Source organism: Micromys minutus (genome assembly GCF_963924665.1).
Source record: "Micromys minutus genome assembly, chromosome: 18".
Taxonomy (NCBI): Eukaryota; Metazoa; Chordata; class Mammalia; order Rodentia; family Muridae; genus Micromys; species Micromys minutus.
This window is the reverse complement of record NC_137953.1, coordinates 3,777,254-3,792,061: the sequence shown is the minus strand read 5'-3', so window position 1 is coordinate 3,792,061 and position 14,808 is coordinate 3,777,254. Positions and strand designations below refer to the sequence as shown.

The following is a 14,808-nucleotide window of genomic DNA, read 5'->3' as shown; positions in this document are numbered from 1 at the left end:
GGAACCATCTTACATGGAGCATGTTACTATGGGAACCATCTTACATGGAACTGTTTCTATGGGAACCATCTTACATGGAACATGTTTCTATGGGAACCATCTTACATGGAACATGTTACTATGGGAACCATCTTACATGGAACATGTTTCTATGGGAACCATCTTATATGGAAGCATGTTACTATGGGAACCATCTTACATGGAGCATGTTACCATGGGAACCATCTTACATGGGAACATGACACTCATGGTACCATGAATACAAGAGAAGCTGAGGGAACTGGAGTCCTAGGTAGATTGACTCTAACTGGGCAGTGGAGGAGGTAAGAGAAGAGCCAGGCACATTAGGCTGGTTCTCATCCTTGGACTTCTTTGTCTTCTCAGGTTCCTGGGGGAAGCCAAGATCCCACTCCAGGAGGTCCTTGCCACCCCCAGCCTGTCGGCCAGCTTCAACGCACCTCTGCTGGACTCCAAGCAGCAACCCACGGGGGTAAATGTCTGGACTCCCTGTCCATAGCCAGCTTTTGTTTGGGGCCCTGTGTCTTATGCCAGGGACCAGGTCCTGGGAGCCAAACCTGGCTCTCCCTTGGCTATAGGTTAGGGTGCTGGAAGACATTCATGGTTGGGACCTGCAGGGCTCAGCGAAGCCTGCCACGCCCCTACTTGACTACTTCTGAGTCTAGCCCACTCGGTCACCTCCTGTCCTGTGCTCCAGTCAGCCTTGACTGGCTTCCTCAGTGTGCCTGGCAGACTGCCCTTCTTCATTGCCAGCTCCATTTTCCAGATAGGGAATATCTGAGTCATCTGGGTCACAGGTCACCAGGGGAGGGAGGCAGACAACGCTCCCTGCCCACCTGGGGACAGTCAGGACCCCTTCCTTTTCCTCTCTGGTCTGTCTACCCCTCCCCCAGCTTTCCCATGCTCTCTTAGACCACACGACCCATTCCCAATCCTCCTTGCTGGCCTCCTGTTATTTTTAGTGGTCTAAATATACCCTTCAGGGTTCTTTCTTCCTGGTCACTAGAATTCTGGGTCTGCCTACATGACGGGATGCACAGGGTCACTGATGATCCCGACATCCTTCTTCCCAGTGAGACCTGCAGGGCTGTGAGCTGTCAGCCCTCACAGACAGGCTGTATGAATGAGTGTGTGTGTGAGTGTGTGTGTGTGTGTGTGTGTGTGAGTGTGTGTGTGTGTGTGAGTGTGTGTGTGTGTGAGTGTGAGTGTGTGTGAGTGTGTGTGTGAGTGTGAGTGTGTGTGTGTGTGAGTGTGTGTGTGAGTGTGTGTGTGCGTGCATGCATGCGCGTGCTTTTGACTGGTTAAGGAAGTCAGGTTGGGATTCATTTGGGCTAGGCTGAATGGGACAATACTGGGTCCTTACTGGAAAAAGAGATCAACAGGGGTTGCTTTATGTAGTGTTTTCTGAAATGGTCTCAGTCACCTCCTGTGTCACCTCTTGCCTCCGTTTTGAGCTCTGCAGTTAGCTAACACTACAATAGTCTAGGAGGCCTCCGGTGCCATTTGCAGCTGACTCCTTAGGGACCCTGAGGAGACTCCTAGCTGGGTCTGCAGCCTAAGGCCCAAAGGAGCTAAGAGATATCAAGTTTTCTGTCAAAAGCAGCCCTTGGAGTCAGGAGACGTGTCTGCTGCTCTCCAGTTATCCTCCAGATTGAAGCAGCTTCCTCCCTATAGCCTTCAACCAAAGGTCTTACTTCCCTGTCAAGATATCTACATTTCTTCACTCCAGCCTCCAGCGCCTACGACACTTGCTCCTTCCAAACTCATTGTGCCCTGGGATAGACCCTTTCAGCCTGGTTTCTGCGCACGGGGCTGAGGCAGGCTGGAAATCACCTGCCCTCTCCCTGCCCTTGGCCTGGCTGCCATATTCCGTTTGCACTTCGCGCTCACTAGCTGAGAACCCGCTGCCTCCTCTCCATTGCCCGCGGAGCCTGAGATAGACAATCCTTCACAGAGACTCTTAGATGAATACGTGAGAGTCAGAATGCGGTGAACGGGAGAGGAGGGCTGGGCCCTGCTGAGGAGCTGCTGGCTAAGTCTGCACAGAGGTGGGGAGAGGTTAGGAGCCCCCCACGCCCCTGCTGCCTGGGATGCAGCCCTCACTTAGCAAAGGTACAGGAGCAGCTTTCTCCTCTCTAACTGTATCCCCTGCAGTATTGGGGCAGCATGACAGGTGGAAAGAACCTCTGAGCTGGGGCTTCCTGTTGGGGCCTGTGCTGCTGGGCAGAAGTCGTTTGCTTCTGAGGGGACACCTCCAGTGTCCCTAGCACTTTTGACCTCTAGCAGTTGCACACAGTATCTACTGAAAACAAACAAACAAGCAAACAAACAAACCCAAATGCTTAAATTAATGGGGGAGCTGGTAAGCAAAACACATCAGGCAGGGCTGTCAGTCTGTTGTCAGTGGCGAGCTGGTCTGGACTGGCCCAAGCAGGCATCCCTCCCAGGCATGGCTCCAAAGGGCCCTGAGCTCGATTTGACTCTCTGCTGCTACTGTCTTGAAGTTCTAGAGAATATTTTTAATAAATGCCTTTATATTTCATTTTTGCACCAGGCCTGACCCTGAACCAGTGTGGTGGGTGTAGGCTTTGTTTAGCTCCACTGAGGCCTATGGAAATAGCACAGGCGACCCTCTCCCATCACGTTTTTTATCTCACCCCCAGGGGTGCCCTGCCTCTGTCTCCCCAGTGCTAGGCTCAAAGGTGCGCATCACCACCGCCTGGCTCTGATCTTTTATTTTGATTTAAGCGTAGAAGCAGGGCTGAGGAGCTGGCGCAGTCAATAAAGCGCTTGCCTTGCCATCTCAAGGTCCTGAGTTTCAGTCCCCCAACCAGCATGGAGTAAGATAGGCGCAGTGTGACAGTCAGCATGGGGAAGGCGGAGCCAGGTCGATCCCTTGGGCTTACTGACTAGTCTAGCCTCACGAGTGAACCCCTGGCCAGTGAGACTCTTAAACAAGATCGATGGATCCTGAGACATGATAGCTCCGAATGACTTTGACTCACACTCGTGTGCACACGCACACACATGCATGCACACACACATTTGTATGCACCCACATTTATACACACATAGTCATGTGCTCCCACACTTGTACACACACACCACAACCACCATCACCACCACCACTAACGACAACAACAACAACAACAACAACAAAGAAGCTGAGTTTGATGGTTTACGTCTATAGAACACAGAACAACACAGTGAAAGATTCTGTCAGAGAATAGGAAAGCGAAGCTCCTAAGAAGAGTGGTCCAAACCACCCTGTGTCCTGGGCCACTCTGTGCCCTGGGCCACTTGAGACCATGTCACCAATGCCCAGCCACCACCCTGGGTGCCAGAGTATGTATTTTGAGTTAAAGGCCTTCTCCATAGCATTCCTTTCAAAGGCATGGACACAATATTAACATAGATGTCACCCAGCTCACAGACCTCCTGGGGGCTAGTCAGTTGTGTGTGTGTGTGTGTGTGTGTGTGTGTGTGTGTTGTGTATACTTGTTCCCATGTGTCTGTGCACAGCACTGGGGGCCAGAGGTTGAGGCTGAGATAGCTTTCTCTCGCCGTCTGATATTTTGAGCCAGGGTCTGAACCTGGAGATCATGGATGTGGCTGGTCGATTGGTGGGCTTCAGGGGCTTGCCTGTCTCCATCCCATCCATGCTGTGGTAACATAAGCATGTGCCTGGGGCTTCATGCATGTTATTGGGACCTGGTTTCTTCTGGAAGACCAGCAAGGGCTCTTAACTTCTGAGCCCTGTGTTTCTGTAATTTACCGAGACTTTCCAGGAACAAAAAGATAGTCTAGGCTTATTTTGCACAATCAGTTATTTCTCCAAAGAGCCCCAGTGGTTCATCAGTCATAGGAGGGAGGGCATTGGGGCCTAGAAAGCTGGTTCCCTTCAAGTTACCCGCTGACAAAATTAATACTCGCTGCTCAAGTGGCGCCACCTGGTGGTAGCCTCTAGCCATGCAGGGCCAGTTACATGGGATCCTTGAATTTGGTGTTGAAAGGGTGCCAGTTGCCTCTGAGCTCCTTCCTCAGTGTTCTGAGCCTGAATTGTTGGCAGTCCTGCCTTTGTTAGTCTGTTTTCCATCCTTGGTCCAGAGGATACAAGTCTGAGATACAGTGGGAGCTGTCAGCTTCTCAACCTCAGGGCAGGTGCCCCAGGAGTCAGAATATCCTCCTCACTACTGAAGTCTCGCCATTATTCCAGTATTTCCTGCCAGGCCACTCAGATGGAGATTACATTGGCAAACATTTGTAAAGGATTTGCTCAAATTGTGGAAAATGCCGACTGCCTAATTCTGAGCTAACTACTTGTTTAAAGACGGAAGTGGAGGGGCTGGAGAGATGGCTCGGTGGTTAAGAGCACTGCCTGCTTTTCCTTGGAACCTAGATACCCACATGGCAGCTCACGGCTATCTGTAACTCCAGTCCAAGGGTTTCCAACGGCCTCTTCTGGCCTCTGTGGGCACTGAATATACAGAGTGCACACACACACACACACACACACACACACACACACACACACCAGCTGTACATATAAAGTAAACACAAGTAAATCTTAGAAAGGTAGAGGGGATTATATCCACACAGGATGCACACTGGTGAGTTCTGTTACATTATTTTTCCTCCTGGGTTTGTCTCAGTTTCTTTTCCTGGTGCTGTGATAAAAAGACTCTGACAAAAGCAATGTAAGGGAAGAAGGGCTTGTTTGAGCTCACAGTTAAAGAGGCAGTTCCTCCCGGCAAGGTCAAGGCAGCGAGAGTTTGAAGCTGCTGGTCACACCAAAGAAGCAGAGATGGATGGATAATGTTTTTACTCCTCTCTCTCTCTCTCTCTCTCTCTCTCTCTCTCTCTCTCTCTCCCCACCCAATCCCATTGAACAATGACATCCACCTTTTTTGTTCCTCTTTGTACTGAACCAACCTAATCAACACAGTCCCTCTCAGACACACCCAGAGTGGCTGTACCCGCTCCCAAGCATGCCTAAGGCTTGTCTCCTAGGTGGTGCCATTGAAAGAGGTTTTGTATGTTCTAAAATGGAGCACTTATTATTTGGATCTGGGAGGGGTGGGAAGGTGAGAGATAAATTCTTGTATTTTCAGGCTGGGCTTGAGCCTCTTATGTAGCCGAGGATGACCCTGAACTCCTGGCTCTCCAGCCCCACCTCCCAAGTCCTGGTATTTCAGAAGTCTACCACCACACCCTCCTTTTATTTGGGCTTTTCCAAAAAGTCTTCCTTTGACCCTGGGACTCTGACAGCCTCAAGCTGCCAGGCTGGAGTCTTGCGAGCTTCTGGCTTCTCTAGGACGCAGACCCTTCGCTCCCTATGGACAGTGGAGTTGCTAGGGAGGAGGTGAAGTGTGACCCCGGGCAGCCTTCCCTGCCCACATGAGAAGTGTGACCATTGTCTCTTGTCTGAAGATGAGGTAGTGGCAGGGCTTCTAGGAGGGAACAGGGGAAGCAGGTGGTGACCCCCCCCCCCCAGACTTCTCCAGTATAAGCGGCAGCTGGAGCAAAACCAAGCTGAGCCGTCTGCATGGGGTGGGGCCTGGTGAGCAGAAAAGTTGAGGGACTTCCTCTAAGAACTAGACAAATCCTGTAGGAGGTTCGGCATCCCTCATCCAATTTCGGCCTCATGAGACCTGTCGCCCTGGCAACCCCCCTTTTACCGGAAATGGAGTCTGAGTGAGCTTACACAACTTGTCCAGTGTCACACATCTGAATGGGGACACCTGACCCAAGCCAATGCACCAGTTCCTGCCTGGTCGTACTTGCAGGTTCCTGGGTGGCTTCACTACCGCCCCCTGCAGCCTTGATCCTGTCAGAGCCAAATGCCTTAGAGAGGGACTGGAGACTGGAAAGGAAGCTAGAGGAAGGGGTCGTTTCTTCTTTGTACTTACGTGTTACCAACTTATCTCTTCTAGGCCTCTCTGGTCCTGCAGGTGTCCTACACACCACCCCCAGGAGCTGTGCCCTTGTTCCCACCGCCTGCTTCCCTAGCACCCTCCCCGACGCTGCCTGACATGGACCTGGTGGCTGGTGAGGAACCCAACTTCCCCTTGATAGGACAGGGTCTCTGGAAGATGGCCAGCACGTCTCCTTAGTCCTGGGGTTAAGAGGTGGCCAGTGCGAGGACAGAAGTTGAGGGTGGGCAGAAAAGAAGAGGTGGAGATTCGGCTCCGTGACGAGGCTCTCCAACCCCTGACATCCAGGAAGGGCGGGGTCCAATCTGTACTGTGCATCCCTAGCTCTGGAGAGAGTGTGGACTGAAGCTTAGTGCTTCCCTAAGCAGTGGTGGGGTGTAACAAAAGAACTACTTACCCCACCCCTCCTCCAACCCCCGTGAAGAGCTGAGCCAAAGTTAGGGGACGGGAGCTTCCATCTTGCTTTTGACACTGAGTGGCTTCGGGCTGGTCGTTCTGGTCACAGGGATGATCATACATGATGAACAGACAGTGAGTAGACTATGTCCCATGCCCGCCTCAAGCTCCTGCTAGGCTTGTCAAGCAAAGGCGCGGCCAAGGAGGCTGACTTGCTGGTGGTGCTTGGGAAAGGTAGCCTAACCACAAGGCAGTCTGGGTAGAAACAGCTCATATGGGACGTGCATTTGCTTAGGGGAAGATTCTAGAGTTTATCTTTGGGTGAAGGGGGGGGGGGTGTGAGGTGGGGGTGGAGGAGCAAGTTATAAAAACCTGCGAAGCCCGTGCCCTCTCTGGGTAATCCTGTCTTGTTGGCCAGCTCTGAGTGGCTTTCTGTGGAGAGGGAGGCTGAGGAAGGTTTTGTTAGCTCTGCACATCTGCCCCTGGAGAGATCACTGGGCTGGGAATCCTGACCTGGGGAGAGATAGCTAAGCTAGGCTCAGGGCGGAAAGAAGCTGCTGAGGAGGGAGGGTGGGCAGAGATTCCCCCAGATGCTCTGAGTCTGACCAACAAAAGGAAGCTCCCACCTCTGCCTGGTTAGCGATGAGAAGGGACAGTCACCTCTGAGCATGGTACCCAGGTTGTGTGGATAAGCATATCAGAAGTAAGGGTGGGCCTGCGGAAGGTGGGCTTCTCTCATCCCACCTCCCCCCTACTCCTCCCCGCTTGGGCTATGCCCTGATGCATGCCAGGTGGGGGACAGAGCCGGGCTGAGACTTGGTCCCTGCTCAGTGACAGCACCCTGGATACAAGATGCTCTGGGAAGAAGTGGCCGGTCCCCACGGGTGAGATGCAGCCAGACCCTACCACCTGTAACTGTCTCGCCTGGCAAGGTGGCCAGAGGGCCTGTCTGTTAGTGCTGGGGAGGGTGGGTCAGGGCCATTCTATCTTCTTCTTGCTGACTAACTGACTACTGACTGTTTTCAAGGGCCAGCTGTGGAAGCCGCCCCTCTTTGATTTCTTCCATCTGGGGATGGGTGGGCAGGCTTAGCCAGTGGTATCGCAGCAGGCATGCTCTTTGGTCCTCCCCTGTGGGACTGAGACCTCGGGGCAGGACCATAGGCACACACTGCTCAATAGGGTCCTGTGCTCACAGACACAGGAGGGGAGGAAGACACGGAGGACCAGGGCCTGACTGGAGATGAAGCTGAGCCGTTCCTGGATCAAAGTGCTGCTGTGGGCCCAGGGGGCCCAACTACACCCAAGAAGCCACCTTCCCACCCTCCTCCCCACTATCCAGGGGGCAAAAGGAAAAGAAGCTCTGTCCCGCCTAGAAAGCTGCTGTCAGACAAGCCACAGGACTTCCAGGTGATAGTGGGGGGACTGTCCCTATAGTTCATCAGCAGTTACTAGTGTTCTGTACCTGGCTGGGTTGTGTAGCCTCAGGATGATGCTGGCGTTCCGGAGGCCTCCCATGAAGAAGCTAGGCTGCCCTGGATCCCTGACAGCTGAACTCAAAGTTCATGTTTTGGGGTCTCAAAGCATGCCTCTGCCCGGTCCTAAGGGGTCTGATGTGTAAACAATGAATGAGAGTAGGCTAGCCCTATATCTCCTCTGTTGTGGTAACTGGCCTTTGTCCTTGGGCTAGCTCCTTGTTCTGTAGGGACTGTATGCCCTAACAGCTACAGCTACAGCAGCGTCCTCGAGCTTTTCTAGAAACCAGTGACTGTTGTGTGCATTAGCATGGAGTGTGCAAGTGTCACTCACTGTGAGGTCACTGTGTGGAGGTGACAAGGTCAGAGGACAATTTGTGGGAGTTGTTTTTTTTTTTTTTTTTTACCCTGTAGATCCTGGAGTATAAATTCAGATTACGGAACTTGGCTTGGCAGCAAGGGCCTTTTCTTACGGAGTCGCCTTGCTGACCTATTGTTTAAAACATCTTAAACTTACATTTATATTCCTATGTGATGTGTCTGCGTATATGCACACGCGTGTGCCACAGTGTGCGTACTCAGGCCGGAGCACAACTTTCTGTTCGTTCTTGTCTACTATCTCCCTGGCCCTGTTTGTTGGTTTGTTTGAGACTGGGTCTTGTGTTACTCAGGCTGGCCTCAAACTCACTGTAGAGCCGAGGGTGACATCGAACTCCCGATCCTCCAGCTCTGTTTCCAAAGGGCTGGGATTGGGCCTGAATGCCATCATACGTGCCCAGCCATGGTCCTTAGAAAAGTAGACCTCTGCCCTACTCTGAGCTGCTGTATCAGCTGCCCGAGTCTGAGGAACCATGTCCAACAGTGGAAGAAGAAAGATTACCCAAGTCTGAGGCCAGCCTGGCTACGTAGTGAGTGACAGGCCAGTCTAGCTACAAAGTGACTTTTAAAGAAAAAAACAGCAACAATAACTGAGTGGATGTTAAAGGGGTCTCAGTGTTCTAAAGGAAGGCAGGACTGGATTTGACCTTATCCCACGAGATTTTACACAGGTGAAACAGCTCTTCTGGGAAGCTCTGGAATTTTCTGGATGCAAGGGGGAGCTGGGGGGGGGGAATGTAGTTTTTGTAGTACTCTTTCTTTCTTTTTTTCTTTTCTTTTTTTAAAAAAAAATGTATGTAAGTACACTGTCACTGTCCTCAGACATGCCAGTAGAGGGCACCCCATTACAGATGGTTGTGAGCTACCATGTGGTTGCTGGGAATTAAACTCAGGACCTCTGGAAGAACAGTCAGTGTTCTTAACCACTGGGCCATCTCTCCAGACCTATAGTACTTTTTCTCGTATCTTTTCCTAGTTCTCCCCAAAGTCATCAGTGAGCTGGTTTGGCGGTTTCTAAGTTTTGGGGCCAGCAGATGATCTGCTTTCTCCTGTCCATCAGTTTATACCTTCTCCTGGCTTTCAGATCAGAGTCCAGGTGATAGAGGGACGTCAGCTGCCTGGGGTGAACATCAAGCCTGTGGTCAAGGTCACAGCTGCTGGGCAGACCAAGCGGACTCGGATCCAGAAGGGAAATAGCCCACTCTTCAATGAGGTGAGTGACTCTGGGCATCAGGCAGAGAATGATAGCCCTTGAGAATGATCCTCAGGAGGGACCAGGACATTCATACAAGGGTGTGTGCTCTTGGGGCACCAACTCTGAGTGTGAGAGCCAAGACCAATACAGATTACTAGAGGACTTGGAGAGCTGCACTCCCCACAGTCTCAGAATCCCTGTCCTTGAAATGCTAACCTCTGGAGGCAGAGATGGGATAGCCCAGCGGGTCGGAGACACTGATGCCCACCCCTTCCCTGTTCTGGATCAACAGACTCTTTTCTTCAATGTGTTTGACTCTCCCTCGGAGCTGTTTGATGAGCCCATCTTCATCACGGTAAGTCTCTGATGTTCTCGTGTGAACGGGTATGCATGCTGGCCGGGATTCGATAGCACAGACATGTTTGCCATTGTGCCTGGAAGCCTGTGTATGTGTCTGGGAGAAAGGGGTGGGTTGAAGCTTGGCCCTGGGTGAATTCTGGGTGGTTAAAGGACTCACAGAAACTTTGCCAGTGGCCGAAAAATGCCCAAGTGCCTCAGGCCAGGGGCCTGAAATGCCTGGCTTTTGGTTTGCTTTCTCTGCCTATGCTGTGGCCTCAGATTCTTCTCTGCTGCTAGGAATGGGTGTGCGGGTCCCACCTCTGTCGGGTGCCCCATGTGATTCAACACATGCCGAGTGATTTCCCTGTGCGTTTGTCCCCTTATTTTTGAGGTGGGGACCATGTTAGCATCTATTCACAGGACTGTGAGATGAGATATTGCTTAGCACCATCTCCAGAATGCAGATAGAGAGGGGCATGGCCAGAGCTGCACGCTCACAGGAAGATGATCTTTTCTTGCAGGTGGTGGACTCTTGCTCCCTTAGGACAGATGCTCTCCTTGGCGAGTTCCGGGTAATTGTTTGTTTACTTGGAAGTAGTGAGGTCTCATTTTGCCTTCACGGGCAGGCTATGCCAGGAAAATCTAGTTCAACCCCATCTCTCTAAAAACTCCATGAAATTTCCCAACTTAGGAAACCTCTCACCAAAGGTAAAAGATAAAGGACTTGTTATCTACTGGAGTTAGAGTTCTGGTCTCACAGTTCAGGCTGGCCTCAAACTTGTGGTGATCCTGCTGCCTCAACCCCCCTGCATGGAAGTACAGTGGAATGAGCCCATATTGAGTTTGCCGGGAGGGGCTGTATGTCATAGGCAATCTCTGGGACCGGACAGACAGAAGGAAGCCAAAGTGGGTGAGGCACACGTTTCCCATCACATGTTCAGAGAGGTTGGAGAGCACCTCAACCCTCAACCCCGGCACAGAGTCTCTCCTGGGTTCCTGTGGTAATTATGGCAGCTGTCTATGTGAGTTAGTTCTTTCTTTATTCAGGGACCCCCCCCCCACACACAAAACGTTGGCATCTATGACAGGTTGTCTAACATCCTGTAGCTTGGGACCCTCCATGTCAGGCTCCTATGTGTCTCTGGCTTTCCTCATATTCACCCTTTGGAGGCGGAGCCTGAGTTCTTGAATGGCACCCCACAGCTTCAAGCTTAGTTCCTTTCCGGAAAGATCTGTCTCAGAAATCTGGAGAAAGTGCTTATACTTTCCCATTTTTCTTGAGGTCAGGGTATGACAGAAAGAGAGGGAGTGAACTTACCCTTGTCTCCACTGGGGTGCATTAAAACCCTCTTTTAAATCATGGTGGGTGGCAGCAGTCGGGCAGGCATGGCGCTGGAGCGGTAGCTGAGAACTTCCATCCGATTCGTGAACATGAGGCTGAGAGTGCTAATCTCACATCCCACCTCCAGTGACACACCCCCTTCAATAAAGCCACACCCCCTTCAATAAAGCCACACCCCTTCAATAAAGCCACACCTTCCCAAGAAATCCCACCAACCGTGGACCAAAGTACTCAAATCTAGGCACCCATGGGGCCATTCTCATCCAAACACCCATGTCATATTCAATGGCGCTCTGCTCCCTGACCCCGTATTCTCTGTGGGTCTGGAGTTCTGATATGCACCCTGGAGAGGTCCTCTGGCCTGCTTACTTTTCCTGATGGCCAGAAGTGGGCGATGGACAATCCACTTCTAAATCACGGAGTCCTGGAGACTTAACAGACTTTACAAACTGTAAAAGCAGGGCCAAGAGATGGCTCAGTGGTTACGAGCACTTGCTGCTCTTGGAGAGGATCCAGGTTTAGCACCTATGTGGCAGCTCACAGTTATCTATAGTGCCAGTTCCAGGGGCTCTGACGCTTTCTTCTGAGCTCTACCAGCACAAGGCACATGTGTGGGCCACAGGGACACATGCAAGTAAAATACCTATGCACACATAAAAAAGGTAAATAAATCTTAAAAAAAGTTCTAAGCATTATGTAGCCATCCATTCAGCTACTTGGTAGATCGCTTAGTGTCTTAAATGTTTATTTATTTTTATTTTATGTGTACAGGTGTTTGGCCTGTATGTAGCCTGTGCTTGTTGATGTGTATGTTTTGTTTTGCTTGCTTATTTATGTATTTTAGCAGTTGAAGAAAGGCGTTTACCGAGAGTAAGGGAAGACATACATACACAATGGAGTAAGGCACTCGGAGAAATCAGCCCTCTGCAGAGTAGAGGAGGGCCTTGGGAAACCAAAAATCCTTTGTTTGACTCTGTTTCCTCTCTATTTCAGATGGACGTGGGCACTGTGTACAGAGAACCCCGTGAGTTCTTAACCCCTCGGCTAAATCCTGATATTCTGCTCCTAGAAGCTTCTTGGAGGCACTCATTTGGGGGCTGGGGGGCTCCTTTTTTCTTCTTCCTCATGCTTTAGAACTTTGAGGTGGGGTCTGCACTTGGAAGGGAAGGCGGGGCTTTCTGTTCCATGCAAAGCAAGTCCCCAGGCAAGTCTGGTCTGTTGGTGGCTTCTTCCTTCTGGGAGGTTGGGCCACGGTCACTGGAGCCTGGGCTCCTATTCTAAGTCACTTTACCCACCTTGCTGTGGTCCGGGTGATTTACTAAGGAAGTGGGAAAATGGGAGTTAGGCTTTTATCACCTCCTTTAGAAGTTTCTGCTAATCCTTCTCTGACACACAAATCTTCAGTAGTCACGGAGGGTGTGATTACCAGTCTTCCATGCTTCAGGAAATCTGGCTCTGCTAAGGAACTGTGGAGTCCACTGGGCAGCTCTTGGCTTCACACACCTATGAGGTGTAAAACCTGGTCCCTTTGCCTGGTTGCTAGGTCTTCTGTCTCACCTTAAAGGACCCAATAAGCTCCTGCCTGTCTGCAGATCTGACCTTCTGCTCTCTCCTGCAGGACACGCTTATCTCCGGAAGTGGCTGCTGCTCTCAGACCCTGATGACTTCTCTGCAGGGGCCAGAGGCTACCTCAAAACCAGCCTGTGTGTGCTAGGGCCTGGAGACGAAGCTCCCGTGAGTACCCTCCTCACAGTACCTAGTGTAACAGCGTGCAAACCCCTAGCTTGGTGTTTTCTTGTCTTAATGGGTTATGTAGTCATCATGAAACCTTTACAACATGCAGGAGATATAAACAACAAACACGGCACTCGAAATTCTGCTGCTGGGATGGCGGAGCTATAAGAGGATTTTGGGGGTTTTGCTTTGTTGTTTTTAGCCAGCCTGGGTCTCTCTCTGTAGTCTGGCTGTCCTTAAACTCACTCTGTAGACCAGGCTGGCCTCAAACTCACAGAGATCCACCTGCCTCTGCCTCCAGAGTGCTGGGATTAAAGACAAGCACTACCACGTAGCACACACAGCCCTCCGCATGAGGTGTTGACCACTGTGGCTAGACTGTTTTTGTCATAGCTCTGTAGTTATTACCCAAGAGGTGGCCCGTGGCCCGGGCAGGAGTTGCAGGGAGGCAGGGCAGGAGTTGCAGGAAGCAGAGGTGAAGTGGTCAAGCGTCCTGACACAGAAGAAGGGAGGGCAGAGGGAGGTCCCCTCATCTAGTGGAGGGCAGCTCAGCCTCTTGAAGGTTGCTGAGGAGCTGGAGTAGCCGGGCTAGCCTGGAAACACTCCTGGAAACAGAGATAACAGGGTACACCCCACATTAGGAAGAGGTGCCTCAGGCTATCCCACACTCTCTCCCCCTGTTGTAAATGGGCTTGTGCTCTCTCGTCCACCACGTTCAACCATCCCTTCTTCATCTTCCTCGTTTCTGTCTTCCATGTTCCTTCTCCCTCCCTTGAGCCACACAGCTAGCCCTTCTCTTCCGGGAGGCTTTCTCCATCCTCACGCGCTCATCTCCTGTAGACAGGGAATTAGAGGAGACGGGGGTTTCTGACTCTCTCACAGACGCTCCTGAATGTGCTGGGATTGAATGTCTTGCTGCAGATGCTGATGTGGGGTTCCCCACGGGGTACAGGCTGAGAGAGCATCAGGCTATGGCTCTTTCCGTGAGCTTGCCAAGGAGTAGGCTGCTGGACAGCCCAACCTCACTCTGTCCTGACCCTCCACTGCCCTCCTGCCCCAAGAAGCCACTAGATGGCTTGTGTGTTCCTGTGGTGTCAGACACTGTTTATTTCACAGTGGTACTGCCTTCATTTGCAAAGAGGCTTGTTCTTTCTGGAAGCGTGAGCTCTATGGATCAGAGCCTCAGTCTACTTTACCAGGGATACCACTCGCCCATTGGCACCATTCTGACTCTGGGGTCACTGTGTTAATACTTGTGTGCGGGAACACATCCCTAAAGATGGAGCATCTACCTTAGATTGCCTCAACTACCATGCTATTTTTAATGGGGTTGGGGGAGCAGTGAATGGGGAACTTATGGGAAATGGGAGTGTGTCAGAGTGGTTGGTTTGGATGCATGCTGTGTGCCAGATGCAATTTTCACTGTTGGAGGTGGTCCTCCACATAGCTAGGAAGTGTGCATCCTTGTCCACACTTCTCTGTTGAGAGCGTAACCAAGTGAAAGACCAAACAGCTGCAGGTGTCAGAGTTCCAATGAAGGGCTGATAAAGAACCCTGTGTGTTTCCTTGACAGCTGGACAAGAAAGACCCTTCTGAAGACAGAGAGGACATTGAAAGCAACCTGCTTAGGCCCACCGGTGTGGCCCTTCGTGGAGCCCACTTCTGCCTGAAGCTCTTCCGGGCTGAGGACTTACCACAGAGTGAGTGTAGCGCCCCCTTCTGGATGCTTACAAGAGTCTCCTGCTAGGTTGTTAAAAGCTTGGACCCTGGGCCTGGGGGGGGGGGAGATTGGGGCCGTGGGGGTGGGGGATGGGAGAAGAAGCCCTGACCTCCTTTTCTCTGTGCTTTTGTTCCCTGGGACCACCCCTTGTTTATTTCCCCCCTCTTTTTGATCCGGTTTCCTCCCGGAGGGCCTGTTGGTGGTACCCATGGTCGCTGCTGTCTGGCTGATGTTGCAAGCCTTTGTTTGATACCGCCCCTCCCCTGCAACAGCAGATAAAC

At 51.6% G+C, this 14,808-nt stretch overlaps 1 protein-coding gene across 1 annotated transcript in view; it reads left to right on the top strand.

The window, feature by feature from the left end:
• Positions 1–14,808, top strand: part of DYSF (dysferlin) — a gene marked incomplete at its 5' end in the record, with an annotated part of 142,399 nt that overhangs the window by 872 nt on the left and 126,719 nt on the right. The window contains 10 exons of the mRNA XM_080932124.1: positions 385–490; positions 5,952–6,066; positions 7,139–7,231; positions 7,543–7,754; positions 9,282–9,410; positions 9,685–9,747; positions 10,253–10,303; positions 12,067–12,097; positions 12,692–12,807; positions 14,381–14,507. Coding sequence (XP_080788250.1) covers positions 385–490; positions 5,952–6,066; positions 7,139–7,231; positions 7,543–7,754; positions 9,282–9,410; positions 9,685–9,747; positions 10,253–10,303; positions 12,067–12,097; positions 12,692–12,807; positions 14,381–14,507 — 1,043 coding nt within the window. The remainder of the gene's footprint in view (positions 1–384; positions 491–5,951; positions 6,067–7,138; positions 7,232–7,542; positions 7,755–9,281; positions 9,411–9,684; positions 9,748–10,252; positions 10,304–12,066; positions 12,098–12,691; positions 12,808–14,380; positions 14,508–14,808) is intronic.